The following is a 27,384-nucleotide window of genomic DNA, read 5'->3' on the forward strand; positions in this document are numbered from 1 at the left end:
TCTCGGAAGCCCAGCCAGGCAGTTCAGGCTGTAGACGGTGCCTCCCAGACATAGCGCCAGAGGTCATTGTCTGTCTGGAAGTTTCTATTTTTCAGTCACTGGGTTCCTGCAGTTGAACAAAAGGAGTAACTCAGTGCCTGGGAACCCCACAGGCCCTCATTCTGCCTGCTCCTCTCCAGCTGGAGTCAGCTCCCCTCTCCAGCATCGTTTCCTTTAACTGTAGCAGGTTCAGTGTAATGGAACCAACATGAATGTGCCTCCCTGAGGTGGTGATGTCAGCACCTTCAAGACATCTTCACATGTGTCTTCACATCAGTAATTTGGATCATGTTTTGGGCTTCATGGTTTCTCAATGTGTGCTATTAATATGGTACAACAAAGAGTAAAATCGTTACAATTTTATGTCAACAGAATGGATTATTTTATGCATATTTATCTTCTATATTTGTTACAGATACTTCCAAGCTTTGGTCAATAATATGTCCTTTGTAAAATATAAAGAGGTGTATGCAGCTGCAGCAGAAGTTCTGGGACTTGTTCTCCAATATATTACTGAGAGAAAAGATGTAAGTGTGTTATGCAATTTTAAACAAATGCTTTTTCAATTTTGATTTGTCATTACACTTGATACTTATATCCTCTGTACTGTAAGAAACCAAGTGGGCATTTTGCAGATACCTGCTAATGTTAGGCTGTTAAGCTATTAAAATCCTCTCCTGCCCTAGCTGGTTTGCCTCAGTGGATAGCGCATCGGCTTGCGGACTAAGGGTCCCAGGTTCGATTCTAGCCAAGGGCGCATGCCGGGTTGTAGGCTTGATCCCCAGTAGCAGGTGTGCAGGAGCCAGCCAAGCAATGATTCTCTCTCATCATTGATGTTTCTATCTCTCTTCCTCGCCCTTTCTCTCTGAAATCAATAAAGAAATATATTTTTAAAATAAAATAAAATTCTGCCAAAGCTGGTTTGGCTCAGTGGATAGAGCCTCGGCCTGCGGACTGGAGGGTCTCAGGTTCGATTCCGGTCAAGGGCATGTGCCTTGGTTGCGGGCACATCCCCAGTAGGTTCTCTCTTATCAATGTTTCTAACTCTCTGTCCCTCTTTCTTCCTCTCTGTAGAAAATCAATAAAATATATTTTAAAAATATAATAAAATAAAATTCTCACCTACAGTTTTTGACATAATACAACTATTACACAGGAAAAAGCACTTTCTTGGGAGCCTTTTCCAGTCTTATGTGCCCTTCCCACTTGACTGTATTGTAAGAAGAGCCTTGTTGAATTTTTACACATAGCATACATTCAGAGTACTATAATCTCCAATAAATATAATTATTAAAGATACATAGGTATAACTGCATGGAAATTACATGCTATAACTTACTTGAAAAGAGTGTAGCAGGTGATGCTTACTGCTACATTGCTGTCCTCCCACGTGCTAGTAGAGTGCGGTGCTGCATGTTTTTGGAGCCTTGTCACTTGTGCTCAGCTGCTCGTACCAGGTCTCTCTGTTTCAGCCTGTCCACAGCAGCACAGTTTGTCCTCCTTGAGTTCCCTTTTTCACTGGTTCTGGGACACTCTTGCCTGTCTCTCTACTTTCTTGGCAGCAGCTTCTCCCTTTCTTAGCTGCGTGTTTCCTGGGCCACCTCCACAGCTCTGATTTTAGCCTTCTGTTTTACTGCTTCCCTGCCGGATTATATGGCCTTGTGACTTTAAAAACTGCCTCTGTGTTCATGATTCCCAAATTCGTATCTCCAGTCCATTCCCTCTCCTAAAAGAAAAGGTAGGGTGGAGTCTGGGCTACATGCATTGTCAGCCAGGATGAGAAGCTTTGGGAAAGTTAGGAGGTCCTCAAGATGCCCAGGTTACCCACAAAGAGCACATTGGACCCCCTGCCCATTTACCGATTAGTCATGTATTTGGATTTAAAATAAAATATCAAGCTGGCCGGTTAGTTCAGTTGGGTAGAGTGTGGTGCTAATAAAATAAAATATCATTAAGCTAAAAGCAAATAGACCCCTTTGGGAAGATCAAACTTGTTTATTTAAGGATACCTAGTTATTTTAGTAAAAGAAACAATTATAAAAATTCAGAATAACTTGTTAAGACATGATTCTAATGTCACTAAATATTTGGTAGCAGTTTATATAAAATGCTTAATATTGGATAGCAATATTGGATGAAGCAAATGATAACATATTCCAGGTTCAATCTCTCTTGACTTAAATTTCAATAGGAATGAGAAACACTTTTGTTTTACATATCCTGAGTATAAAGTGACATTGATTTTTGTGTAGAATTAGTATAGTATAATATCCAATATAAAGAAGTAAGTAAGAAAAAAAAAAAGAAATAAGTAAGAGTCACTCATATTCTAACCACTAACTTACTCTTGGCACCTGAGATGTAGACTCCAGTCTTGTCTTCTCCTGTTTTCCCCATATTGTTAGGTTCACATTGTTTTATAACTTTGGCACTTATATGTTGGTTACTTATATATAGGAGTGGGCAAAAGTAGGTTTATAGTTGTAATACAAATAAATAATATAAACATTAATAAGTAATAATGCAAGAATAAACTGAATGTTGCATACTCAGAACTGAAAACCTACTTTTGCTCACCTCTGTATATTAGGTACTTACTGGTTGGCTCTAGGCTCTTTTAAGTCCAACCCTCAGGGAGCTGGCATGCGGTGAGGGGAGACAGATAACTCAGAATCGAGTCTATCACAGTAGGTTGTAGTATGTGATCATGAGAAAGCAAGGTATAGGGAAATAGACAGTGATAGTTGAGATAGAATTGCTTGAAAATTGTGGTTTGTGAGAATATTTAATGACAGACATGAGCACTGGCACCATAAAATGTGTCTTAAACATATTTAATCACAAGTTTTCGTTCCGCTTCTAAAATGACTTATTGGCATGTTTCATGGTCAGAAGAAGCACTAATATTTTTTTTAATCTTTTCAGTTATTGATATTTTGCCCATTTCTCTCTTTTTTTTTACATTTTTTAAATTTATTGATATTAGAGAGGTAGGGAGAGGGTGAGAGAAATAGAAACATCAGTGATGCAAGAGAATCATTGATTGGCTGTCTCCTGCACGCCCCCTACTGGGATCAAGCCTGCAACCTGGGCATGTGTTTTGATCGGAATCGACTCAGGATCCTTCAGTCTGCAGGCTGCCGCTCTTATCCAGTGGCTAGGGCAGCACTCATTTTTTTTTTTTTTTTTAATATATATATATATATATTTCTTTTTACAGAGAGGAAGGGAAAGAGAGAGTTAGAAACATCGATGGGAGAGAAACATTGATCAGCTGCCTTCTGCACCCCCTCCCCCCCACTGGGGATGTGCCTACAACCAAGATATATGCCCTTGACCGGAATCTAACCTGGGATCCTTGACTCTGCAGGTTGATGCTCTATCCACTGAGCCAAACTGGTTGGGGCAGCACTAATTTTTTTTATTGATCTGACATACGACATGAGCTGACGAGCTGACACTGCCAAGTGCTCGCAGCACAAGCTGGACGTAGCCTGGTTCACCCAAACTTACGCCTCTCCTGGTTCTCGGTGGTCAGGGTAAGCCCGCAAGTGCTCCTGGCTTCACCTGGTGAGCACTGGAGATGACAGCACTGGACTCTCAGCTGTTCAGATAAACCTGTCTTCAGAAAGGTAGCCTAAGTTTCCACTGTGTGTATTTCAGATACTGGAGGAGTCTGTGTGTGAACTGATTGTAAAGCAGCTGAAGCAGCATCAGAATACAATGGAGGACAAATTTATCGTGTGCTTGAACAAAGCTGTGAAAAACTTCCCTCCACTGGCCGATAGGTAAGATGCTGAGGTGGCGAATGACCTGTGGCAGGGATGGTTGAGTCTGCCCTGCCACTCACTGGCCGTGTCCGCTGTTAGGTTCATGAGCACCGTGTTCTTCCTGCTGCCAAAATTTCATGGAGTGATGAAGACTCTCTGTCTGGAAGTGGTGCTCTGTCGCTCAGAGGCAATAACAGATCTGTACTTACAGCTGAAGAGCAAGGATTTCATTCAAGTCATGAGACACAGGTGAGTGGGAAACCAGCTTCATGTTGCTGGTGCAGCAGGCTCATAAAATGTTGATTTGTCCAGCTATTTCCTTCAGCTCAGAAAGAGCTTGTAGTTTCCATGAAATACGTACTGTTACACTTGAATCTGAGAAGAAAGGTTGGGGGGGGGGGGGCTGGTCATTGGCCTCCTCACACCTGGCACCTGGTGGAGACTCCACAGGCACTGTCCAAGGCTCTTTTCCGATGTGAAATGCATGGTGTTGAGTTTTTGTACCTATCTTGCCAGGTAAGAGTTGTTTTTTATTTTTATTGGTTTGTTAAAATTGTTTATTTTCAAAATTGCAATCTCTCTATAAATGTTAAAAGAGAATGCTGTTGATGACTTAGAATATTCTTATTTCCCTGTACTCTTTTCCCTGTCTTGTATGTGATGTTATCTTTGCATGGTGATAAATTACTGGTAAATGTGTGCTGTGCCAGCAAGAAGGGAATGTATTATCGTGAATGTATTTACGAAAATGTAATATTTATGTAAATATTAAATATTTAATACTTACGTAAATATTAAACATGCTGAGTACCTATTGCATGTAAAGCATTTTAAGGAAGAAATGATACACTGTATCTGGGACCCAGATGTACTGTATCTGGGACCCAGCCTACACTTAATCCATGGCAGGTGGTCTAACACTTGAAATCAAGTTTTCAAATCATGAAATTGTTTTATACTTAGCTTATTTTGCTTGCTTTTTTTTTTGTGTGTGTGTGTATGTTTTTTTAAATGAACTCTTAATTTTGGAATAATCTTATATTTACAGAAAAGTTAAAAGATAGTACACATAGCTCCCATATACCCTTTATTCAATTTTTTTCATCTTACCTAATTGTGATACATTTGTGAAAACTAAGAAATGAATATTAGTTCATTACTAGTAACTAAGCTAGACTTTATTTGGGTTCCACTAATTTTTCTATTCCAGGATCAGTCCAAGATTCCACATTGAATTAATTTATTTTTAATAATCTAGTCCATGATAATTATTTTTAAGAATGCAATTTTTAGAATATTTGAGTGCTAACAAGAGAAATGAAGCACTGTTTTGGGGAAAATCTTATGGAGAGAGAAGGTTGATAGATTAATGAAGGCTTTCCAGATAGGGAAGACACTTAGAGCCATGGCTTTGGAACAGGTAACATCTAACGGAACTGGTTTAAATCCTAGTGCCGGAGGGTGGCAAGAAATTCCTCATGGAAATACTGATGCCACACCAGTAACTCATGAAGCTGAAAACTCTTGGCATGAAATAGCAGCCACATCATCCTGAGGGTAATACATAGCTTTCAGATGATATGTGTAAGGAATATGAAGATCTGAGTTACCAAATATATGACATTTCCAGACAAAAAGCAATTCAGCATTTCTATAGAAGACCTATAAGAATGCCTGAAGAAACAATTAGAATTCTGTTTCTCACAAGAAATTTTGAGAAAGGATCTTTACCTGATATCTCAAATGGACAGTGATCAATTCATTCCAATTTGGACCGTTACCAACATGGAAGAAATAAAAAAATTAACCACAGACCTCGATATATTATAACTCTTGAAGTATTGAGATCTTCTCCCATGGTACAAGTTGATGAGAAGGGTGAGGAAGTCAGACCAAGTCATGAGCATTGTAATGTGATTCTTAGAGAGATTCCTGGAACAACACCGATACAGGAATTGAAAGCTTTGTTCAAGAATGAAAACTGCCCCAGGGTGATAAGCTGTGAGTTTGCACAAGATGCCTGTTGGTATATCGCTTTCCAGGGAGAGACAGGCGCACAACAGGTTTTAAATATTTAAGAGAAAAAGTTAAAACATTTTAGGACAAGCCAATCATGGCAAGGATAAACACCATCAATACATTCTTTGCTAAGAATGCTTATCGATTAATGGATTCTAGTATGTATAGTCGGCCCATTCAAACTCAAGCACAGTATGCCTCACCAGCTTTATGTAGCCTGCATATAGTCCTCACCAACGGTACATCTATAGTATTCTGCCTCAGACTGGTCTCCAAATTCTGCGTCTTACTTTGAAACCCCTTTGAAACCTCACTGGCTCCCTTTCCAAACATAGTTTTGTAAATGGCTTTAATTCTCCAGTATTTTATAAAATAACAGCTGCTGCTATGAATATGGGTCGACCATTCCAAAACAAAAACAAAACTGCATGAAGCCTCATTTTAAGTCATCAAGAGGTACAGAACCCTCAACAGAGGCATCTGTATCATTGGGGGAGGGACCAGTAAACTGATGTGGTTCAAGGAACTTTCCAACCGAACAGCATAACCCTATGGCATCAGGAGCAAAGCAACCTTCCAAAAGAGACTCCACCTTCACAGATTGAACATTGTAGGGATTAAGGTAGGGGGAGGAGAATGCTCTTCAGAGGTTGAAGATGACAGAATCCCAAGACCCCAACCTTGACACCTGAAGCAAAGGCCCCAATACCAAAATTTGACTTCTTAGCCTCAAATTTTCCTCCTTTACCTGGAAGAATACCAGGTGAGCTTGTTTTGGAGAGCAGGATGTCTGATGTTGTTAGAGGTGTCTACAACAAAAAGGATAGTGAAGAGTTAAGATAAGGGGATAGTTGCCCAATGCTGCAGAGGATGAACAGACTGACTGCACTGCTGCCCAGCTACTCAATATTACCTGTCCTTCACGCACAGCTGAGCCCCCTGCATTGAGCACAACTCAGAAAAGGATCTGGTGAGGATTCCACTGTTCGGAAGGATTTTCTCAACCTGACTACTATCAGTTTCTCCCCCAAATCCCGCAAAGCCATCAAGGACAAATACTGCTTCACTATGTGATGATAACATAAATGTAGCTGTAACCGTGGCTCTACAGGAACACTGAAAGCCAAGTTATGCTGAAGTGTGCCAGCAGCCTCCTAAAGAGCCATGTCCAATTCCTGTGCAGTCGCTATGAGAACTTTGCTCCAATGTAGTGTTTCCCACCAAAAATGAAGAGAATGGAGCTCCTGAGAAGCCCATTGAGAAACCACGTGAGAAGCCATAAGCAAGGACTCGTAAGGATTATTCTGGCCTCCAAGGCAATACCATTCCTAGGGGAGGAAACAACTGGAAAAATCAGAGCAGAGATGCCAATTTGGCCACAGGGAGTGACTCGACTTAATGGCAAAGAGCACATTGTACACAATGTGCCACCCAGATCACCAAAGTAAAACAAACACACAAAAGTTACTCAAAAACTTTTCCCCCTTCCCATTTAACTTGAGCCGAGGCTATGTTGAACTGTTTGGAGAGGAAGAGAGTGAATAGGAAAAAATGAAGTATATCCTTAAATCATTATAGATTTTGGAGTTGTGAGCATAGAATCCCAAAACTCATCTCTAAAGTGATTTTAAAATGCTGGAGGATTACAGTCATATATATATATACTAGAAGCCCGGTGCATGATATTCGTGTCCTGGGGGAAAAAGGGAGGGGGAGATGGGGAGAATGGTCCCTCAGCCCAGCCTGTGCCCTTTCGCAGTCTGGGAGCCCTCGGGGGATGTCTGACTGCTGGTTTAGGGAGTGGGCCTAAGCCATATCCTTAGTGTGCTTTGCTTGCCAGCCATCAGCCAGCTGCTGGCTGAGCAATGCTCCCCCTGTGGGAGCGCACTTACCAACCAGGGGCCAGCTCCTGTGTTGAATGTCTGCCCCTCCCTGGTGGTCAGTGTGCATCATAGCGACTGGTTATTCACTTTGGTCGATTTGCATATTACCTTTTTATTATATAGGATGTGTACATACATAAAAATATAATTCTTCTATTTTTATTTTTCATTTTAATTTGCAGAGATCTGCCTGGAATCAATTTTGAGGGTTCAGATTTAGCTTGGGAAAAAACATATTACACATCCTTCAGTATAGGAGGTGAGGGAGTGAGAGAAAATATTTTTTGAAGAAGCATTTTTGTGAAATTAGGAATTGCTTCTTTTTTTCTATTTGGCTTAGAGAATTCCATCTCTGCCTTTATGGCCTGTGTTGCAAAGGAGATGAGTGGCTGGGATGCTTGTTTTGTGTGTGTGTGTGTGTGTGTGTGTGTTCAAATCTGTTGTATTGTTAGTAAATGATTTGAAAACTGAATGTACTATGTACTTTAGTAGATTACTTTTCCAGTTTGATATGTAGTCTCCTTTTGACCTTACTAATATTTCATTCAACAAACTTTTGATTGTACGTGGAGATGTGACTACCAGTCAGTTTGATACTCACGGAAAGAATGGGGTTATTCAGATATTGAAAGATCTGTCTTAGATCTGAGGAGGTAGGTCAAAAGGCCTTCAGAGGTTTAATCTGGCCTGTGAATTCCCCTTTTCCCCCAAATAGGAAATAGTTTTTGTGTTACTTCATTTGCTGCTCTCTGTTCTTTGACTACTACACCCTACACCCTTTAACCAACTACCTACATAATGGTATGTTTCTAACCACCTTGACCAGTCTAGTCAAAGCATATAACTGTTCTAAACTTCTGCATTGGACAGTGAAGTATTTTACTGTTCTGCTCGTGTATTTAGATGTTTAGATTCCAGAATGGTAGAGCAGACTGTAATTTATTTGTGTTAGTGTTAAAGATGAAACATTGTAATTGACTCTCAAAGTGTTAAATAGTGTAGAGAAAAAAAAATTTAAAGACCTAAATTTGGGTGCAGTTTTTTCTGTTTACAGTATATTTATCATAACCTGCCTTCTTCCCTTTCTCTAAAAAGTTAAAATAAAGTAAATCAGTTTGAAATTCACAGAAACAGAGCCAGCAAGTCAGGAGATTTTTGAGTTAAGGTGAGAAAGATAGTTGAAGAAAATTATTACATAATCTCTCAGTGAATCAAGTTATACCTCTCATATTAAATAGGCAAGTTTACATGCTGGTGTTTAGAAGATGGCTAAAATATTAAAAATCATGTTGAATTAATATGTTTTAAGTCATACAATTTTCAGAGTTCTATGTATGGTGGGGTTTTGTGTTTTTAGGGATAGTTTGTAGAAGTAATAACTGTCCCTTATGTTAGAGAATGACTTGTATAATTTGAAACTGTAAATTGTGAACAGTGGAAAGCACCATTGTGATATAGAGTAACATCTTAGTAATATATTAACATGAATGTAAATGGAGGTTAAAACTACATTACCGTAAAACTCATCTTCCAACTTTAAGGTAAGTGTGAAGAATTGTATTGGTAGGCAACTTTTCTTAGCTTTGAAAACACTGTACACTTTTGTACAAGCAAGATTTACTATTTCTTTGTAACTTATTCAGCTTGGCAAATGCTTTTGATTTTGATTTGATGGATTGATAACATAATACATTTAAGTGAAAAAGAATAATTTCTACACACTGTCTTTTAAAATCATCTAGAACTGAAATAAACAATTACAACTACCTGTCTATGATAAAGTGCTTATTTTGGTTTACTTAGATAATGCTGCATTTGGTGGAAATGATAAACATTTAAAGTGTTAACGCTCTGTGAATGTATTGGATTTAAGAGAATAAATATTTTGTTTAAAAAAGAGTAATTTTTATATGTGTAGTATTGTCTATTATAACAAATTTTGAAATACAGAATAGCACAAAAAAGTTAACCTATTATATCTGAAAATACAATATTAAAAACTATTAAAATTGTGTTTCTATAAATCTCTCTTTTTATAGAGATGACGAAAGGCAAAAAGTGTGTTTAGACATAATTTATAAGATGATGGCAAAATTGAAGCCAGTAGAACTTCGAGAACTTCTGAATCCTGTTGTAGAATTCATTTCTCATCCTTCTCCGGTGTGTAGGGAACAAATGTATAATATTCTCATGTGGATTCATGATAATTATCGGTAAGTTCTACATTGACACATTTTGTATTACATTTCTTAAGGGAGAATTTGGGTGCCTTTAGTAATCTGGAAAAGATTATAATAAGTATAAAAAACATTTTAAACATGATTAATAAAACAAGTTTATTTTTGTATACGGAAATGTATTCTTATTTCAACTCATATTATGTATTTGTGGGAAATATTTGGTGCATGAAATTGTTGGTGAGATAAAAGAGTAATTTGTTTTCATTTTTTTATAATTTTTTCCCCATCACCATTTATCTTCCATATACCCTCTCCTACCTTTGCCCCCTCCCGCGCCCTTCCCACCCAGTCACCACACTGTCGTCCATGTCCATGAGCACTTTCTCTATTTTAAGGCGGGGGGGGTGGGAGTAAAAGTGTAATTTGTCCCTTTAAGATCTGACAAGATAAAAGAAATGAACTTGACAGATGTCTTCATTCTTCGAGTCCCACACATCCCTTCCCAGGGGACTTCGGCCGAAGCCCTCTCCTGCCACCAACCCCTCCTCTCCCGCCACCAACCCCTCCTCTCCTGCACTTGAGAGAGAAGAGCCGCTTGAAGGCCTCGCAGAGGCACCGAAGGAGGGAGTTGGGGCACATTGGCATGGGATAGGTTCTGTGTTATTTTGGAACTTAAGTTCCATGGAAAAGCCAGATCTTTTTTTTTTCTTCTCCTTTTTTTTCTTCTTCTTTTTTTACTTCTTGACAATGTTACTGGGTTTGAACAAAAGTGATACAAGAGAGTATTAATATTTTATCATTTTATCATTTTTCTCAGAGATCCAGAAAGCCAAGCAGATGATGACTCCCGGGAAATATTTAAGTTGGCAAAAGATGTATTGATTCAGGGATTAATGGATGAGAACCTCGGGCTTCAGTATGTGCTCCTCCTAAATAATTGGGCCAGGACAAAAAAATTTTGGGGTATTTTTTCCTAGACTACCATAGTATAGTTTTCAGCATTTTTGTTTGCAGTATTGGCATTTTCTCTGCCTCTTGCATTCATAATGTTAAATAAAAATGTATTTTAAATCACATGAGACTTAAAAATCCCGACAAGTTATTCAACATAAATCTCTTGAAAAAGTGTTGTGGTAAAGCTGTGTCTGCTGTGCAGTGAATTAAAGCATTTCAAAATAAAAGGGAAATCTAGTGACAGTTACCGTTTTCCACTTAACTCCCATCATTGCAATCATACAATGCATATTAATATCTAATGAAATATTTGAGACCTTAGAGATAAGAGGAAACTATAATATTAATTATACATGGAAATATGAGTGATGATTATTCTTTAAAATGCTTACCTAAGTCAGTTATTCTGAGTGTTTTGTCAAGTACTAGTTATATAAAAAGGAGCATAATTTTTTTTTGTGATTCTATATATCAGTTAATTTTCTATTCTGATGCAATTTTAAGTTCATTGAGCCTTTAAAAATTGTATTTGTATTTTGTAAGAGTTTATAAATTATAAAGCCTAAACTTTTGTTTAACTAGATTAAATTTTGAATATTTTATGGCATTAATTTTTAAAACATATATTTTTATTGATTTCAGAGAGGAAGGGAAAGGGAGAGAGAGAGATAGAAATATCAGTGATGAAAGAGAATCATTGATTGTCTGCCTCCTGCACGCTCCTATTGGGGATCAAGCCGAAACACAGGCATGTGCCTTTGATAGGAATCAAACCTAGGACTCTTCAGTCACAGGCCGACGCTCTATCCACTGAGCCAAGCCGGCAAGGGCATTTTGGCACTAATTTTTAGAGCCAATTGTTTTAGCAAGGCAGTAAAAAATTATATATAATTTCTTAAGATGTTTTCTCAGTTTCAAAATAGTTAATATTATAATACTTATCATTAAAATCTTCTCAGGTAATAGAGATGAGAATAATATCACCCAGTTTCTTTTGTTAAATATGCTAAGGTTTTAGAATATTTTCTTCCTTTAATGCATATTATTTTTCTTAACTCAGATTATACTGTTTATACAATTTTGAATGTGGTTTCCCTCTGTGTTAAGCTTTATTTAAATGAAAAACTGTGTCTTCTCCAGTTTCATTTGCCAATTTGAGCAATATGTCTTTTTTTTTTTTTCTTCTCTGCTTTTCAGATTAATTATTCGAAATTTCTGGAGCCATGAAACTAGGTTACCTTCAAATACCTTGGACCGGTTGTTGGCACTAAATTCCTTATATACTCCTAAGATAGAGACACACTTTTTAAGTTTAGCAACGGATTTTCTCCTTGAAATGACCAGCATGAGCCCAGACTACCTAAACCCTATGTTTGAGCATCCTCTGTCGGAATGCAAATTTCAGGTGAAGTGCTCGTCTCTGTAATAATAAATATTATAAGCTTTCCCTGTCTGTTAATCAACAAATGTTTCTAATAGTGTGAACTTGGCTTTCTTTTTTATGGAGACACTAGGGGCCCAGTTCATGAATTCATGCACCTTGAAAGGAACTGTGGGCCGCAGGTCTTGGCCCATCCTCCATGCCCCTGCCTGGCCCCTCCCGCTGAGGCTCCTGGTTCCCTCTCTGCCGGCAGTAGGTGTGAGTAGTGGCTGCCAGGCCTGATTACCCCTCAGGAGCAGGGCAGGTGGAGAAGCCCTGAGGGGACATTGTGACTGGGAGCTGCCACTTGCACCTGCTGATGGCACTGAGCAATTGGGGCTGGCGTCAACAGCAGGTGCAAGCACCAGGTGGGACCATGGCACGCAGGAGCAAAGAAATTTCAGTAACTAGCAGAGGCTTGCCCCGATGACAGCGACTAGCGCCCTGCCTTGGTCTGGTGTCCTTGCTCACCTGCTCCACCATCCAGCCACAGCCAACACCTGTCATGTTTTGCGCGCATCCCCTGGAGGTTAACACACATCACAGCAACCACTTGTTCTGTTGTTCTGCCGTTTGGTCTATTTGCATATTAGGACTATACACACACACACACACATATATACACATATAATTGGCATGTAACATATTAGTTTCAAGTATACAACATAATGATTTGATATTTGTATATAGCAAAATGATCATATTAAGTCTAGTTAACATCCATCACAATACAAATTTTCTTTCTTGAGACCTTTTAAGATCTACTCTCTTAGCAACTCTCAAATTTATACAGTATGTAAAACTACTAGAGGCCTGGTGCACGAATTTGTGCATGGCGGGGGGTCCCTAGACCTGGCCAGTGATCAGGGCCGATCGGGGCTGTCTCAACCAGTTTTGATTGGGGCCTGCCAGCAGGCAGGTACACAAAGGAAAGCCTGTGGAAGGTTGGCCAGCTTGAGCGGGGGGAGACTAGAGGAGGTTGGCCCTGGGAGTGCACATCATAGCGACCAGTCAACCAATCATTCAGTCGTAATGGTCGCTTAGTCTTTTATATATATTGATAGTCACAATGTTGTACATTACTTTTCATGGCTTATTTATTTATAACTGGAATTTGTGCCTTTTGACCCCCTTGATCCATTTTGCCATCCCTGACCCCCACCTGGTTTTGTGTTTTGTTTTTGTTTGTTTGTTTAGATTCCACATGTGATTATATGTGTCCTCTTCTGTCTGACTACTACATTTAACATAATGTTCTTAAGGTTCATTCATGTTGCAAATGGCAAGATTTTCTTCTTTTTATGGATGAATAATATTCCATTGTACCACTGATAAAGCACATACACCACATGTGCTTTATCAGTGGACACTTAGGTTGCTTCTTCCATGTCTTGGCTATCTATATATATAAATGCCCAAGTGATAGAATGACCAAATAACCAGTCATCTGGTTGCTATGATGCACATTGACCACCAGAGAGTAGACACTCAGTGCAGGAGCTTCCCCCTTGTGGTCAGTACACTCCCACAGTCAACCTCCCACTGTCAGCCTCTGGCAGGCTGGCCAGCCAACCTCACATCCCACCACCACCACCATCGGCCAGCCCTGATCGCCCTGATTGGGACTGGGTTAGATGGCCCTGATTGGTCCTTATCGCTGGCCAGTCTGACAGACCCCACCCATGCACAAATTTGGGCACTGGGCCTCTAGTTGTAAATAATGCTACAATGACTATGGGAATGCAATATTTTTTTAATTTAGTGTTTTTGTTTCCTTCAGAAGAATACCCAGAAGGGGATTACTTGGTAATATGATAGATCTATTTCTAATATTTTGAAGAATTGCCTCACTGTTTTCCATAAGGGCTGCACCAGTTTACATTCCTACCAACAGTGCACAAGGGTTCCCTTTTCTCCACAGTCATGCCAACACTTGTTATGTGTCTTCCTGATACTAGCCATTATAACAATTGGGATATCTTGTGGTTTTGATTTGCATTTCCCTGATGATTAGTGATGTTGGCTTTTTTTTATTCTTGGAATACTCACACGTTCCTTTCTGAAACACGGTTATTCTACCCACCTCTGCCTACACTCCCTGCACACAGCTCACACTTCTCATTTCAACCTCCATTTAAATTTTCCTTTCTCAATAGCTTCTCTCCCTTTCATCACTCCTATCCACCCTGTACATGTGGAGTTTATGCTGTCTCCTGGCAGCCTTTACAACTGTGATTTATAAACAAAGAGTTCACTTTACCTCTCTCTGGCTCCTGGGCAGCAGAGCCTGATCTGTGCTACTCGCACTTGTATTCCTAATATCGTGCCCAGTGCTGGGCACGTGGTGAGTATTTAGGAAGGAGTTGAGTCATTTAACTTGTTGCAGCTGTGTTGTGATATTATTGAGTACGGCATTGAATATTAAAGAGTAGGAAAATTGTTTTTCTCCCCCAGTACCAATTAGTTTTTCTAGTGGTTATTTAGTTAAAAGTTTTAGATCAGAAAAGATTCTTCTGCTGCTTCCCACAGAGATACGAAGTTAGAGTACATACTTGCTAATAGTACCGTTGGATTTTAAATCAGTATTTCCCAGTTGCTAAAGAAGGACCGTCACTGTATTTGACGTTCTCTCACATGCAGGAATACACCATTGATTCTGACTGGCGTTTTCGAAGTACCGTCCTCACGCCTATGTTTGTCGAGACTCAGACTTCTCAGAGTGCTCTCCAGACGCAGGAAGGATCCCTCTCTAGTCAAGGGGCTGTGGCCCGGCAGATACGGGCCACGCAACAGCAGTCTGATTTCACACCAACACAGAGCACAGGTAACCTTCCATCTGAATGCCTGCCTCTTGTGCACCACGCACTGTTACCTAAGAACACTGACCATTTGTGAGCAGTGAAAAGATAATGGGAAAAAGTTATGAGAACTGCCGAAACCGGTTTGGCTCAGTTGATAGAGCGTCGGTCTGCAGACTGAAAGGTTCCAGGTTGGATTCCAGTCAAGGGCATGTACCTTGGTTGCGGGCACACCCTCGGTGGGGGTTGTGCAGGAGGCAGCTGGTCGATGTCTCTCTCTCTCATCGATGTTTCTAGCTCTCTCTCTCTTCCCCCTTCCTCTCTGTAAAAAATCAATAAAAATATTTTTTAAAAAGAGATGAGAACCACAAAAAAAGATATGTCCATCAAAGGAGAAAAGGACTGAAGTCCCTAAAGTAGTCAAGTTCTTAGAGACAGAGAGTAGAAGGGTGGTTTCCAGAGCCTGGGAAGGGGACTGCAGGGAGTTAGTGTTTGTTTAATGGATGTGGCACTTCAGTTTTAAACGATGAACAAGTTCTGGAAACAGTGGTGTGATGGTTACCCAACTAGGTAAATGAACTTGGTGTCAAGTACATGATTTAGACTTAAACGTGGTTAAAATAGTCGATTTTATATTATAAATAATATAACCGCAATATTTTTGAAAAGGGGAAAAGGATTATTTCTGACTAAAAAAAAGGAAAAGTTTTAGTACATTATATTTTGTTTTTCCCCCCGAAAAATCTGTTTAGTGCATCAAATTTAAAACCTTATATCTCAGAAGCAAAGTAGAGGCAAACCATCTTTATTTACTATGTTTATAGTATATTAAGCTTTTTTTTCTTAAATGGTTTAACTTTTTGTGATCATTAAAGTGCACGTTTAGAGTAAAATATCTAAACTATTGTATTTCATAGAAACACTACAATATTCTTCCTTTATATGAATTTTTTTCACATTCTATTGGTTCTAGAAATAGGACTGATTTGAATAATGGAAATTTTATGACACTAATAATAGAAATCAAGGATCTTAGTAATTTATAGTAGTTACAAAACCTTTCTGGAATGGTCACAGCAACTTGAAAGAACAGGTGATATGTTCAGTACTCAGTGAGGACACTGAGGCCCAGTCGCCTGAGCTGCCTCAGGTTGTCCACGCGTGACCGCCCACGCCATGTCTCCTGCTCTGACATGATTGTCTCCGGAGAGGCTGTGCCCAGTGCTGTCGAGGTGAGCACGCGGAGGCCCCAGCTGCCACCAGGATGATCCCTCTGTCTCGCCGGTGTGCTGTGGCGGTTGGAGCTGTCCGGTGCAGTAGGGGGGGCGGGGGGGAGTTTGCAGGGTGTGCCGTTCTGAGCTGCTGAGAAATGCCCTGGTTGCGCCTTTTGCAGATGGAAGAAGCTCCTTTAACTGGCTGACTGGAAGCAGTATTGACCCGCTGATGGATTATACGGTTTCTTCTTCATCTGATTCCTTGTCTTCCTCCTTACTCTTTGCTCACAAGAGGAGTGAGAAATTAAAGACCGCACCCTCGAAGTCAGTGGGACCTGATTTTGGGGAAAAAAGGCTGGCCCTCCCAGGGGACATGGTGGATAACAAAGCAAAAGGTAAAGTAAGATTATTGATGTGTTTAAAATGACCTGCCCTCGCCCTAACCGGTTTGGCTCAGTGGATATAGTGTCAGCCTGTAGACTCAAGGGTCCCACGTTCGATTCCAGTTAAGGGCATGTACGTTGGTTGTGGGCACATCCCCAGTAGGGGGTTTGCAGGAGGCAGCTGACTGATGTTTCTCTCTCATTGATGTTTCTAACTCTCTTTTCCTCTCCCTTCCTCTCTATAAAAATTCAATAAAATACAGTTTTTTTTAAAAAAAGGGAAAAACCACATTAAAAAAAAAATGACCTGCCCTCTAAATCAATGCAGAGGCTTAGATAAAGAAAGGACATACAATTTTTGATTGTATTCAGGTATCCTTATAACCTGTAATAAATACCATTAAAATTTAATTCAGTAAATTTGAGTATTTACCATGTTGAAATTGTAGTTTTATGTGTTCCAGAAAAGCTGTTGGATAAATTAAACTCAATCCATTTACTTAGTGACTTTCCAGAGCAATAGGGTTGGGTAGGCAATCAAGAGTTGAGGCAGGCTCAGTAAGCTAAGTCTCCGATTTAAGCCCAGGCAGACAGTGGAGGGAGCCTCAGGAAAGGCTGTGGAGGAGGTAGCCTTTGAGACCAGCCTTGGGGATGGAGATATTGGGAGGGAAAGGATGGGGCTGGAGAGGGAGAAGTAGGGAATGTGTTGGGCAGTGGGAGAGACTCCGATCAGCTCAGTGAACACTGAGTGAGAGCCCACTCTAGCGTGCACTGTAGCAGCCCAGTGAAGCAGATGCTTCCGCACGCTGGGAGGGGAGTAAAGAATGCTGAGAAAGCAGGCTTGAGAGGGGGGGGTGTGGTTTTAGGAATGAGCCACAACTTCAGGGAGTGAACCCAGCAGAGACAGACACAGGGTCTCCGAATGACCTCTTGGGGTGGTTTGTGGGACAGCGTGTGGAGTGCCTGAGGGATACTGAGAGGTGGAGGTCAAAGGCAGCCACACCTTGACCTGGATTGTAAGCTAAGTCTCTGGTTCAGAAAGGAAGAGGGTGGGGTTGGAGAGACAGGGCGAGCCCATGGGTGATGCTAAGACAGCTGAGTGGAAAATGCTGGCAGGGCTCACAGACCTAGTGCTGAGAGGGCTGAGAGAGAGGTCAGTAAGGTTAGCTCCTTACGAGAACTATAGCGCTGGGACTGAGTGAAAACCCAAAGGAAGAAAATACGAAGAGAGAAAAGGTCCCAAGACAGAACCCTGGGAAAATGCCAACTTAATGGATTTAGATAAATAGAAGTCAAATTAGCAAAGTTAAATTTACTTAATTGTAGGAACATAAAAATACACAAAATACTTCCCTTATTCCCAACTACTCTTTTTTTACACTTTCATGTAGCAAACTTGTGGCTATGGACCATTCTCTAAATTTAATATAGAAAGGTAAATCTATCTAGTCTTCTTTTAGTTCTTAACTGTGCATTTGACAGAGGGCCAATGAACCATTCCTGTCTTTTCCTTCACACTTGACCATTTCCAGCCAGTCTTTTTTACTTAGTCTTTTCTCTCCGTTTTTCCATCAAACCAGTATAAGATCCAGTAAGAGTACATGGCTCTCAGTCCTTCCTGTAACTTTGATTATGAAAAACCCCAAAGTTAAAATGAATTACCAAAGTGACTATCACCTTCCCATTGCTTGTAAGTTATCTCTCTGACCCTTTACGATTGCTTATCTTAAACCCGTGGGCATGTTCAGCTTTCTGTAGAATTGTGAAAAGTTGGTGTGCATTTGCGACAGTCTGCAGTTCCATGTATGTGTGGTGACTGCTGGTGACCAACTAAACTGATTTCTTTATAGAAGAGGGATGAGGCTCAGAAACAAATGCAATTGCTAAGATGATAGGAGTTACTGTCCACGATTCAAATTGTTGCACAGTTTTTCCCTTTCTACATTTTTAGAGTGAAAATATGTCATGGATGATGTAGGTAGAATTGAGGAACCATGTATATAAAATAATAAAAGTAAGAGGTGAAATCTAATTTTTAAACTTTCCCATAGACATTTTATATATGAGTTTGAAAAAACTCAGCCATAGAACTGAGTAGGTAAATAAATGCTTAATTAAACTAATAATTAATTAAACTAATATACTTGAATCTCCCTACGTACTTTGATCGATTTCAAATATTTCATATTTTGTCTTTGTGGCAGTTTATGTATTTTTTTGCCTGAAGAGGAACATTTGGAGGTTCATAATATATAGTGAGTTAGTATTTACTGTGTTACTGTATATTATCATTAAAAGGGAATGCAGTTTAAAAACTTAAAGTTGTAATTTAATTAAAATATTACTTTTCTATCATTTTATTTTTTATTTTAGTTTCCTTCAGTTATTTGTATCAGAGTAATACATGCATATAGTTTATTTTTTTATTTTTAAAAAAATATATTTTATTGATTTTTTACAGAGATAAAGAGAGAGGAATAGAGAGTTAGAAACATCGATGAGAGAGAATCATCGATCAGCTGCCTCTTGCACACCCCCTACTGGGGATGTGCCCGCAACCAAAGTATTATACATGCCCTTGACCGTAATCGAACCCAGAACCTTTCTGAGCCAAACTGGTTTCGGCCATGCATCTCGTTTAAAGAGTCAAATACTTTTCCACAGCTTGTTAGAAGTGATAGATACAACCACTTACATTCTTTTTTCTTTTCTTTTTTTAAAATATATTTTATTGATTTTTTACAGAGAGGAAGAGAGAGGGATAGAGAGCTAGAAATGTCGATGAGAGACAAACATCGACCAGCTGCCTCTTGCACACCCCCCACTGGGGATGTGCCCGCAACCAATGTACATGCCCTTGACCGGAATCGAACCCGGGACCCATCAGTCCGCAGACCAACACTCTACCACTGAGCCAAACCAGTTTCGGCCACTTACATTCTTTTAGTCAAGTTTTTGCTATTTGCTTCCATCTCTCCAGTCGTTTTTATATTGCCACCTTTCTTTTTTTCAGTATTAGTCATGGTTTTGACTTCATGTTATAGGCATTAGAATTTGTCTCCCTCTTGTCTCTCTCCCCCATCTATCACAAACACATGATGAATTCTTCCTGTGCCTTCATCTTCTGATATAATTACGTTGAAGCATAGTAATGATCCCTCCTTTGGGAAAACTGTTTGAAACTGCTGTTTTGAAGTTCTCTGCTATTTCTTGCTAGTCCCTTGTTCCATAAGGGAGCTTTGTTATTTTTAGACTGTCTCTTATTCTGTAAAATTAACTTTGTTTTTAACTTAAATAATAGAGAGGATAAAATTAACTGACCTTGCAAGCTCGCCATCTAAAGGGGCTGATTCTGATAATAATACCCATAGTCTCATGCCAAGTGTTTGTTCATTACGTATCAAAGGTTACTGGTGTCTGTATAGGTATGATATGTACTCAAGGCTACAAGTTGTCTGTATAGATATGACAGATGTTTGTTAAATGTGATATATACTCAAGATTACAAGCTGTCTACAAAAATAATTTACACAAAGACCTGGAAGGATAAAAAGAAAATAACAAAAAATATGTTTGTTCAGAATTTGACAGAGATATTCTGCTCTGAACCTGCGCACAATTAACGGCTCCTAATTAATTGGCTTGTTAAGGTGTCTTGAATCTAGCTTGCTGATTGACAATACAGCAATCTTTGTTGCATCGATATTCGATTTCCTTTTATCTTGACTATATAAATAGTATTTGTGACTGAACCATGAGTGATTCTATCATTACTTTAACTTTTCACACAATTTTTCATGGGCATTAATAATTATTTTGTTTGAGATGCTCAGATTTCTACATATTTATCACCAAATTTCCCCTGAGTTGTATAGTTTTATTGTATCCCAACATATAAATGTCTCAAATTCTTAAATCTCTCCAGGAGCCTCTGAGCTACCTCGGTGAGGTTTCTGCTTAGCTGTTGTCTAGAGACCACCTCCACAGCCTGAAGGTCTGTCCACCTTCCTGATCCTCCTTCCCTTTTTTGGTCTAACACTTGTCAAGCAGCCTCTTGAGAAAGGGAGTCAGAAGCAGATGCTGCTTGTTGATACTTTGATGCCATACATTGCTTTTGGTAGCACTCACACCTCATGGGAAACTTAGCTATAGAATTCTGAGTGTGAACTCGTCAAAGTTTCCTGTTCCACGGGGCTGTGGTTGAGAAACCTGATGTCATCTCTTTGTTGATCCTTTCTAAGAACTTGATCTTTTCTCTGTGAACACTCTTAGGATATTCCAGTTTTAGGAAATTTCACACAAGTGTTCTTTGGTCTATTTTAGTTCATTTTTCTAGGCCCCTGTCAGGCTGCTAACTCATATATTCTAGTTCTGGAATATTCTTGGGTGATTTTGTTGATGATTTCTTCATCTCACTGTTCTCTTTTTGAAATCTGCATGTCAGATCTTACAGATTATCCTTCTAATTTTTTTCTTGCTGTTTTGTCCTTTTTGTTCTATATTCTGAGAAATTTCTTCTATATTCTATCCCTTGCTTTTATGTTATAATATCATATTTTTAATTCCCATAAGCTATTTTTGTTCCCTGAACATCCCTTAAGTCCTCGATCCATGGATGCACTATCTATTCTTACCTTGATGATAAATGATAATTTTTGAAAAATTTTGCCTGAATGATCTGATTTCAGCAACTGCTCATCCCTGTTTATTTTGGCTTCTGTCTTTTATATTTGAAGCTTTCCTCAAAATACTCGAGGATGTTTTCCTTTTTTAATGTGTTCCCAAGTAGGGCACTAAAAAGGCATTTGGAATAGCTTACAAAAGGGCGTGCATGCTGACTGTGGTCTTCACTCAGCAACGTCCGGCTGGACTGGGCCATTAAAACATGTCTCCCTATCTCTGCTCTTCTGTGCTGGTTGGTTATCCAGGGGCAAAACCTTGAATGTCTTACCTTCGGGCTATTCCTGTGACTTACTGTCACTGTTCCCTCTGCGACCAGCCTGGCTGGCTCTTTTTACTCAGAGACCCTATGTTCATTACCCCGGCCTCACACCAACACCAGGAGGCTGCACTTTCACACCACACCTGCTTCAGCCTCTACCCCTTCCCTGGACGCCTGGTGCTGCAGGGGCCACGTCTTCCAAGTCCTTTTCCCCATCATTGTTCTGCTGCAGCACTAGGACCGAGTTACTTGAATTTTCTGTTCTATAGCTTCCAAAACTAGTTAATCATCTTTAAAAAAAGAGAGAGAAAGAAAGAAAAGAAAAACTAAATAAAATAACAAATGGAGGTAAGCAAACAACCTCACGTTTATTTTAGGAGATTCTGGGGACGAGGCAAGTGTTGAAGTAACCAATTATAACAACCTGCTTTTTATTCTTCAGGCACAGACAGTCGGGTAGATATATTAAGATTACGCAGACGATTCTTAAAGGACCAAGAAAAGATCAGTTTGATTTATGCGAAAAAAGGTATTGCTGAGCAAAAACGAAAGAAGGTTTGTATCTTTCTCATTTATTTGATTGGTTTGGATTACCTGTTTTATATATGCATACTAAGGAAAGAAGCTTCCTGCTGGATATTGGTTCTAATATTGGTCTATAAACCACAATCAGAGAAGCAGCAGTGTCTGACTTGAAGTAGTTTGTGAACGGAAGTCTCCTCTGACTATGTGAATGGAAGGGCGTTCAGGCTCACTGAGGAGCTGTGGTATCTTGGAGTGTGTGGGTTTCCCCCAAACCTGTGGTGTTTCCTGGCTCACAGGCCTGTCAGGGCCCCATCACTGCTCTTCTTCCAGCCTCTCCTCAGTTTGGTTTGTTCTCTGAACAGATGGACCTTCTCTGTGTGGTGGAACCATGGCCACCAGTTACTCCTGAATCTTACACATTATGACTGTAGCTGCTAAGAAGGGATTGCCCCCCTCTGTGCCTCAAGGCCAGAGTCTTGACCCACCTCAGGTCAGGGGCCATTTGGGGACCACTAATCTATGGTCAGAGGGTTGGAGGTTGAGGCCATGTTACAACCTGGTACTTCCTGGAGGAACATGGGTGGGGAGGGAAAGGTGGGCCCAGAGGAAGGGGTGGGCAGGGCTGGGCAGACAGCTCAGAGCTCTCTGCTGAAAGTAGTGATTTCAGGCATAATTGTGGCACGAGTTAATAAACATTTTAAAAAATGTGAAAATAATGAAATTTATTTTTTTAGCTATAACTTTAATCTTATAAATCAGTAATTATGATAAAATTTTTAAGATTATGAATTTAAAAATCCCATCTTTGTTTTAATTCAGTTAAAATCCTTAATCACTTAATTAACTTCCACATCTGAGTATGAAGTGGAAAGTAAATATACTTTTCTTTTTCCTCTTACCTCTATAACTATAACTATTCTTTTGAGGACTGGGGTCCAAAATCATTGTCTTAAGTTTATCTCCCTCTTGCTCCTTCTCACTGCCCCCGTCACATCTGGAGGGCCTTTTGTTTCGCCCACTCACAGAAGTGGCTATGGGCTCCTAATGAAACCGGAAACCTCACCAGGCATGCCTGAAGGAAGTAACAATATCTAGACAGCAGAAGGAAGAGAGAAAACAGGATGGCTGGATAAATCGCAGGGAGAAAAGGCCTTTTTAGTAGTGAGGAAACATAGGATGGCCTGCTGTGTGAGGCCACACCTGCCCTCTGATATATAATAGGTGTCTCATCTGCAGTGGCCAACCACTCGTTAGGAACCGCATGGGAAGTCAGGCATGGAGAGCCATGCACTGTGTTCATTTGTTTGTTGGAGTGTGTGCTCAGTATCTGGCTCTACTAATGCCAGGGGCACAGAGGTGAGTGTAACATGCGTGATGCCGCAAGTTAACCAAGAAACAAGCATGTCTGGAGAGGAGGAGTGAGGAAAGCCTTTTTGAAAGGTGGTATCTGAGATGACAGCCAAGGGATGAGTGAAAAGCTACAGAAAGACATTCTAGACAAAGAGACGAGCAGGGACCCATGGCCCTGCGGGGGGGACAGTTGGGCTTGGGGTGATTAGGGATTAATTGAACGGCCCAAACTGGCCTTTGTGGGTGAGCAGGCCTAGAGGACCTGGGCGATTGCAGGAGGGGCTGTCGTGATCACCTGGGCCTTCGGCCAAGGTTTATTCTCAGGGGAATTAAGGAAATACAGCTCTCTGATTTACGGCTGTAAGATGTTTTCAGTCAGATTCTCTGATTTTACAATTATTCAGATTACGTATAGTAAATATTTAAATAATCTTTTCACCATAGTGATTTTTCTTTTGGATTTACCATCTGGTACAAAATAGTGACTAAACCATTTTGGATACAAATTGTCACTGATTCACCTTTATGTTAATGATGGGTACTCTCAGTTTCATAACTCATGTACTACTGATTTTCTTAATTATCAATACAATTCAAATTTCAAATCTTCTTTGGTTCTAATGATTATAGGAGATCAAGAGTGAGTTCAAAATGAAGCACGATGCCCAGGTCGTTTTGTACAGAAGTTACCGTCAAGGAGACCTTCCCGACATCCAGATTAAATACAGCAGCCTGATCACCCCCTTGCAGGCTGTGGCCCAGGTTTGTCCTTGAGAACTGCATTTTCTGTGGATGTGTGAAAGCCGGTATAACTGTTCCAGGGGTCTACTGTGTACAAGAGAGATAGTTGAGGCCACACTTTCATAAATGAAGTGTTGATTTGTCTGAAACAATGGACTTGAGTAAAAGATCTTGGTCCAAGTGTTGGCTATGCCATTTCCTGAGGCTGAAACTTCTCTTCACGTGGTGAGGCTCTGACCTGTCATCTGGAAGGAATCCCTGCAGTTGGAGTCCTTGTCAAGACATTGAGTGCTCTGAGCAGTCATGTTTTTATCCATGATGTCAGAGAATGATATCTAATTTTCTTACCAACTATGTTAGACTGCAGTAATGTGTCCTGTTATCCCCATTTTAATTATGAGGAATCTGAAGGCCCAGACTCACACAGAAGTTAAGATATATTGTTCCAGCTTTTAAATTCATATCTCTGGGTCCAAAATCTGCGCTGTCAGGTCTTTTCTAAGGCACATATCTTTGGTTAAATTCCAAATTCTCCTCTTGCCAATGTCTAAACGTTTCTAAATAGAAATGAAATCTTCAGTCGATAGGTTTGCAACAGTTTGTATTTTCCAATAAAGCTTTGATAGTTGGTAAATTAAGGAATTTTTACTTCAGTTCCTAATTTCTTTTCCTTGTGCACATTTCACAGAGAGACCCAATAATTGCAAAGCAACTTTTTGGCAGCTTGTTTTCTGCAATTATAAAAGAAATGGATAAATACAAGACCACATCTGAGAAAAACAATATTACTCAAAAGTTGCTTCAGGACTTCAATCATTTTCTCACCACCACGTACTCTTTCTTTCCACCTTTCGTCGCCTGTATCCAGGTAAAAGTCTACACACACTTCATAGGATGCATTCTCTACTTTGCATGACTATGCCATAAGACTTCTTTTGCTGGGGGAAGAATGGGGGACATCTGCAAGAATCTCAACAATATAAAATTTAAATTAGAAAAACAAACTTCATTTGTTTCCCAGGTTCAAACTCAAGACATTTAACAGAGGAAATGTACTCCGGTTTGGTTGGGAAGAGGATGGGGAGGAGCTGTTCATATTGTTCTCTATATTGATTTGGGGTTTATTTCTCATGATTTTGGTGAACATAGGACACTCAAATAGAAAGTTACGAAGTAAAGGTCAATATAGTAATTCATGAGTGAAAAGGATGGGTGTGGAAAAGGTTTTGAATAGAATATTGGAGCTGAGTGTGCCTACTTTTTTATCAGATATCAAATCTGTTTCAGCTGATTTTTTTCTTTTAATTCTTAAGCCTCACCTGAGGATATGTTTGTTTGTTTTTTATTGATTATTAGAGAAATTGAGAGAGAGAGAAAGACATAGCTGTGAGAGAAATATCGAACAGTTGCCTCCCATGGGCGCCGACTAGGGATAGAACTCAAGACTTAGGTATGTGCCCTGACAAGGAATCAAACCCACAACCTTTTGGTGTACAGTAATACTCCAACCAACTGAGCCACCTGGCCAGCACTTAGCTGCTTTTCTCATCAATTCAGCCTAAATATTCCTGGCAACTGCAATTGTTATTTGTCTCTCTAGAATATACTTAAATATCTTCAGTTTTTCTAGTGGGTGTTATTTCCACTTTAAATTAAAAAATAAATGTAAAAATAAAAAGGTCATTTCCTCCTTTGAGCAAACTGGATGTTGAGGAAAATTTAATAGAATTACACAGAGAAACTTTTAGTTATATCACTACTTACATCAAAACTTTTTTTAATGTCTACTAGAATGAATTTATTCACTTGTAAAGGCATGGTCAACATACTGCAAGCTAAACAGCTCTATATGTTTGTGGTCTCACAGGAAATCAGTTGCCAACACACGGACTTGCTGAGCCTTGACCCAGCTTCTGTCGGCGCTGGCTGCCTGGCCAGCCTTCAGCAGCCTGTGGGCATCTGCCTGTTGGAGGAGGCCTTGCTCCACTTGGCACCGGAAGAGCCACCGCCCAAGCGGGTTCGGGGGAGGCCCCGCCTCCCCCCTGATGTTCTCAGATGGATGGAACTTGCTAAGTAAGCCCTGTGATCCAGACGCTGTTGAGAGAACAGTGAATTTCAGTTTGGCAGAAAATGAACAAGTAAAGTTGATAGTATACACTGTTATATGAGTTCCATTCCATGAGATGACAAGGAATATCTTGCCCAAGGAAATAGGTTAATTAAACCTGATAATTTATTTCATTATACAATCTTTTTGGACTCAGGATATTTATGCACTAAGTTTTATTTCCTATAAGTGTGGCTGTAACTTACAGTTCCCAGTATTTTGAATGTGTTTGCTGCTTTGCTATACTGAATAGAGGGTGATTTGTTATTTTCAGCAGGATTCACATTTTTAGGAACAATTTATTCCAATTATTTTATTTGGGGGGGGGGGGGTTTTGTTGTGTCCTTATTGTGTTTGTATTATATCTGTTTCATTAATTTTGGTTTCATCATAAGAGTCAGCAGTTCTGAGACATCTCTTGGTTTAGGTTGAATTTTAATTTGAACTTCTATTTCATAGCACTGATATTTAGATCTCCAAGTTCTAGGGTAAAAGAAAGTAAAAGTAAGGGCTCAGACTCCTTACCTTTTAACTATTTCATAGTCATTCTTTTTCAGTTGGGACTCTGATTAAATAAGTCATTTTCAGGTGCTGAGAAGAATTAAAATAGGAATTAGACATTTCTCACAGGCTCACAAAACTAGCCATATATATATATATATATATATATATATATATATATATATATACACACACACACACACACACACACACACACACACACACATATATATATACACATGACTAACCATAATATGAAGCAGGAGGAGACCAGCAGGCAGATCGGGGGACGGCCCCACCCCCCATCACCCCACCGCCACCACCAGTGGCCTCTGCAGCAGGTGACCAGAGGGCAGATCTGGAGATGACGCCAGCCAGTAAGCTGCTGGTCCCAACTCCCATTGCCCCACCGCTGCTAGTGGCCTCTCTATTTGGGGATGGTGCTGCCCTGCCGCTGCAGGTCGCTGCCTCCCCCCTGATCACTGTCCTCTCCCTCTGCCTGCTGGCACCCTCCTTGGCTGGCCTGGCGTTGCCCGCTCTTTGCCCCCCTTCTCCCTC

General features: G+C 40.0%; 1 protein-coding gene and 1 pseudogene across 2 annotated transcripts in view; both read left to right on the forward strand.

The window, feature by feature from the left end:
• The window catches only part of PRKDC (protein kinase, DNA-activated, catalytic subunit), a 179,206-nt gene that overhangs the window by 107,917 nt on the left and 43,905 nt on the right, over positions 1–27,384 (forward strand). For both annotated transcript variants that reach the window (XR_006741597.1, XM_036437275.2), the window contains exons 52-63: positions 455–566; positions 3,703–3,827; positions 3,909–4,058; positions 9,751–9,924; positions 10,709–10,807; positions 12,043–12,250; positions 14,906–15,089; positions 16,457–16,672; positions 22,045–22,157; positions 24,108–24,239; positions 24,907–25,086; positions 26,086–26,291. Coding sequence is in view for 1 of the 2 variants with exons in the window: in XM_036437275.2 (XP_036293168.1) it covers positions 455–566; positions 3,703–3,827; positions 3,909–4,058; positions 9,751–9,924; positions 10,709–10,807; positions 12,043–12,250; positions 14,906–15,089; positions 16,457–16,672; positions 22,045–22,157; positions 24,108–24,239; positions 24,907–25,086; positions 26,086–26,291 (1,899 nt within the window). In the remaining variant the exon portion in view is untranslated. The remainder of the gene's footprint in view (positions 1–454; positions 567–3,702; positions 3,828–3,908; positions 4,059–9,750; positions 9,925–10,708; positions 10,808–12,042; positions 12,251–14,905; positions 15,090–16,456; positions 16,673–22,044; positions 22,158–24,107; positions 24,240–24,906; positions 25,087–26,085; positions 26,292–27,384) is intronic.
• Positions 5,303–7,276, forward strand: LOC118718436 (annotated as a pseudogene).

This window comes from Pipistrellus kuhlii, unplaced genomic scaffold (genome assembly GCF_014108245.1).
Source record: "Pipistrellus kuhlii isolate mPipKuh1 unplaced genomic scaffold, mPipKuh1.p scaffold_m20_p_14, whole genome shotgun sequence".
Classification (NCBI taxonomy): Eukaryota; Metazoa; Chordata; class Mammalia; order Chiroptera; family Vespertilionidae; genus Pipistrellus; species Pipistrellus kuhlii.